Genomic DNA, 1877 nt, shown 5'->3' with positions numbered 1-1877 from the left:
CCATAATTGTAAGGGAGCTCTTGTGTTGTAGTGGTTAATGAATTTGGCTGCTAACCAGAAGATTGGCACTTTGAACCCACAAGCCACTCGATGGGAAAAAAATTGAGGCAGTCTGTTTCTGTAAAGATTTATAGCCATAAAAACCCTATAGGGAAGTTCTACTCTGTCCTATAAAACAAACAACAAACAAACTCACTGCTGTTGAGTCGATTCAACTCATAATGACCCTTCCTTGGTTTTTTGAGGTGGTATGTCTATGGAAGTAGATTGCCCAATTTTCCTTCCAAGTGGCTGGCAGGTTTTAACCGCTAGCCTTCTGCTTAGCAGTCAAATGCCTTAGGGATGCTATAAGTTGGAAGTGACTTAATGGCAATTGGTTTTGCTTTTGGTATATGTCTTAAAGCATCCTTGTACTGGAATTTTTCAGTCATGAAATAGAAAACACAAGACTGAACTCATTTAAGACAGGGAATACTTTATTCAAAACCCATCAGAAATGGACAGCTTTGGTCTGTGACAAAGCATTCATGTTTTAAAGCATAAGTCAGTAATTGTATATGAAAGTATATACTGCTACATACAGATTAACTGATCAGACCACAACTTTTCAATGTTTAAAACAGAATAAGTTTCCCTGTAAAAGCAGCACCTTTGTGACATTTTAACTTTAGTATTCTTCTCCTTCTTCCTCACCCTCTCCTTCAACAGAATCCACACCAACCTCCTCATAATCCTTCTCAAGGGCAGCCATGTCCTCACGGGCCTCAGAAAACTCTCCTTCCTCCATCCCCTCACCCACGTACCAGTGAACAAAGGCACGCTTGGCATACATCAGGTCAAACTTGTGGTCCAGGCGAGCCCAGGCCTCAGCAATGGCTGTGGTGTTGCTCAGCATGCACACAGCTCGCTGAACCTTGGCCAGGTCTCCACCAGGTACCACAGTAGGAGGTTGGTAATTAATGCCAACCTTAAAGCCAGTGGGACACCAATCCACAAACTGGATGGTGCGCTTGGTCTTGATGGTGGCAATGGCAGCATTGACATCTTTGGGAACCACATCACCACGGTACAACAGGCAGCAAGCCATGTATTTACCATGGCGAGGGTCACATTTCACCATCTGGTTGGCTGGCTCAAAGCAAGCATTGGTAATCTCTGCTACAGAAAGTTGTTCATGGTAAGCTTTCTCAGCAGAGATGACAGGGGCATATGTGGCCAGAGGGAAGTGGATACGGGGATAGGGCACCAGGTTGGTCTGGAATTCTGTCAGATCGACATTCAGGGCACCATCAAATCTGAGGGAAGCAGTGATGGAGGATACAATTTGACCTATCAACCTATTTAGGTTGGTGTAGGTCGGGCGCTCAATATCAAGGTTTCTGCGACAGATGTCATAGATGGCCTCATTGTCTACCATGAAAGCACAATCTGAGTGCTCCAGGGTGGTGTGGGTAGTGAGGATGGAGTTGTAGGGCTCAACTACAGCTGTGGAAACCTGGGGGGCGGGGTAAATGGAGAACTCCAGCTTGGACTTCTTGCCATAATCTACAGAGAGGCGTTCCATCAGCAAAGAGGTAAACCCAGAACCGGTTCCTCCACCGAAGCTGTGGAAAACCAAGAAGCCCTGAAGACCTGTGCACTGGTCGGCCTGTTAGGGAAAAAACAGAAAAAAGACAGTTACTGCTCTTTGTGATACAAGTATAGTAAATATATTTTCCTATATATCTCTAAGGATATAAATCTTATTTTAACAAAAAACACTTAGCAACAACAACAAAAAAAACCATAGAGCTGCCTGGAATTAATCAGCATCACTTCATTGAAACCATCCTCCTTAATATTTATAAAGTGACACTAAATAGTTCATGTCATTAAAA

General features: G+C 43.6%; 1 protein-coding gene across 1 annotated transcript in view; it reads right to left on the bottom strand.

Annotated features, from left to right (window-relative positions):
* Positions 1-667: 667 nt before the first annotated feature.
* The window catches only part of LOC103194451 (tubulin alpha-1A chain), a 2406-nt gene continuing 1196 nt past the window's right edge, over positions 668-1877 (bottom strand). The window contains exon 3 of the mRNA XM_007937849.2: positions 668-1648. Coding sequence (XP_007936040.2) covers positions 668-1648 — 981 coding nt within the window. The remainder of the gene's footprint in view (positions 1649-1877) is intronic.

Source organism: Orycteropus afer, unplaced genomic scaffold (assembly GCF_000298275.1).
Source record: "Orycteropus afer afer isolate SDZICR_OR568_19922 unplaced genomic scaffold, OryAfe1.0 scaffold00045, whole genome shotgun sequence".
NCBI lineage: Eukaryota > Metazoa > Chordata > Mammalia > Tubulidentata > Orycteropodidae > Orycteropus > Orycteropus afer.
The sequence above is the reverse complement of the archived record's forward strand: the minus strand, read 5'-3'. Positions and strand labels throughout refer to the sequence as shown.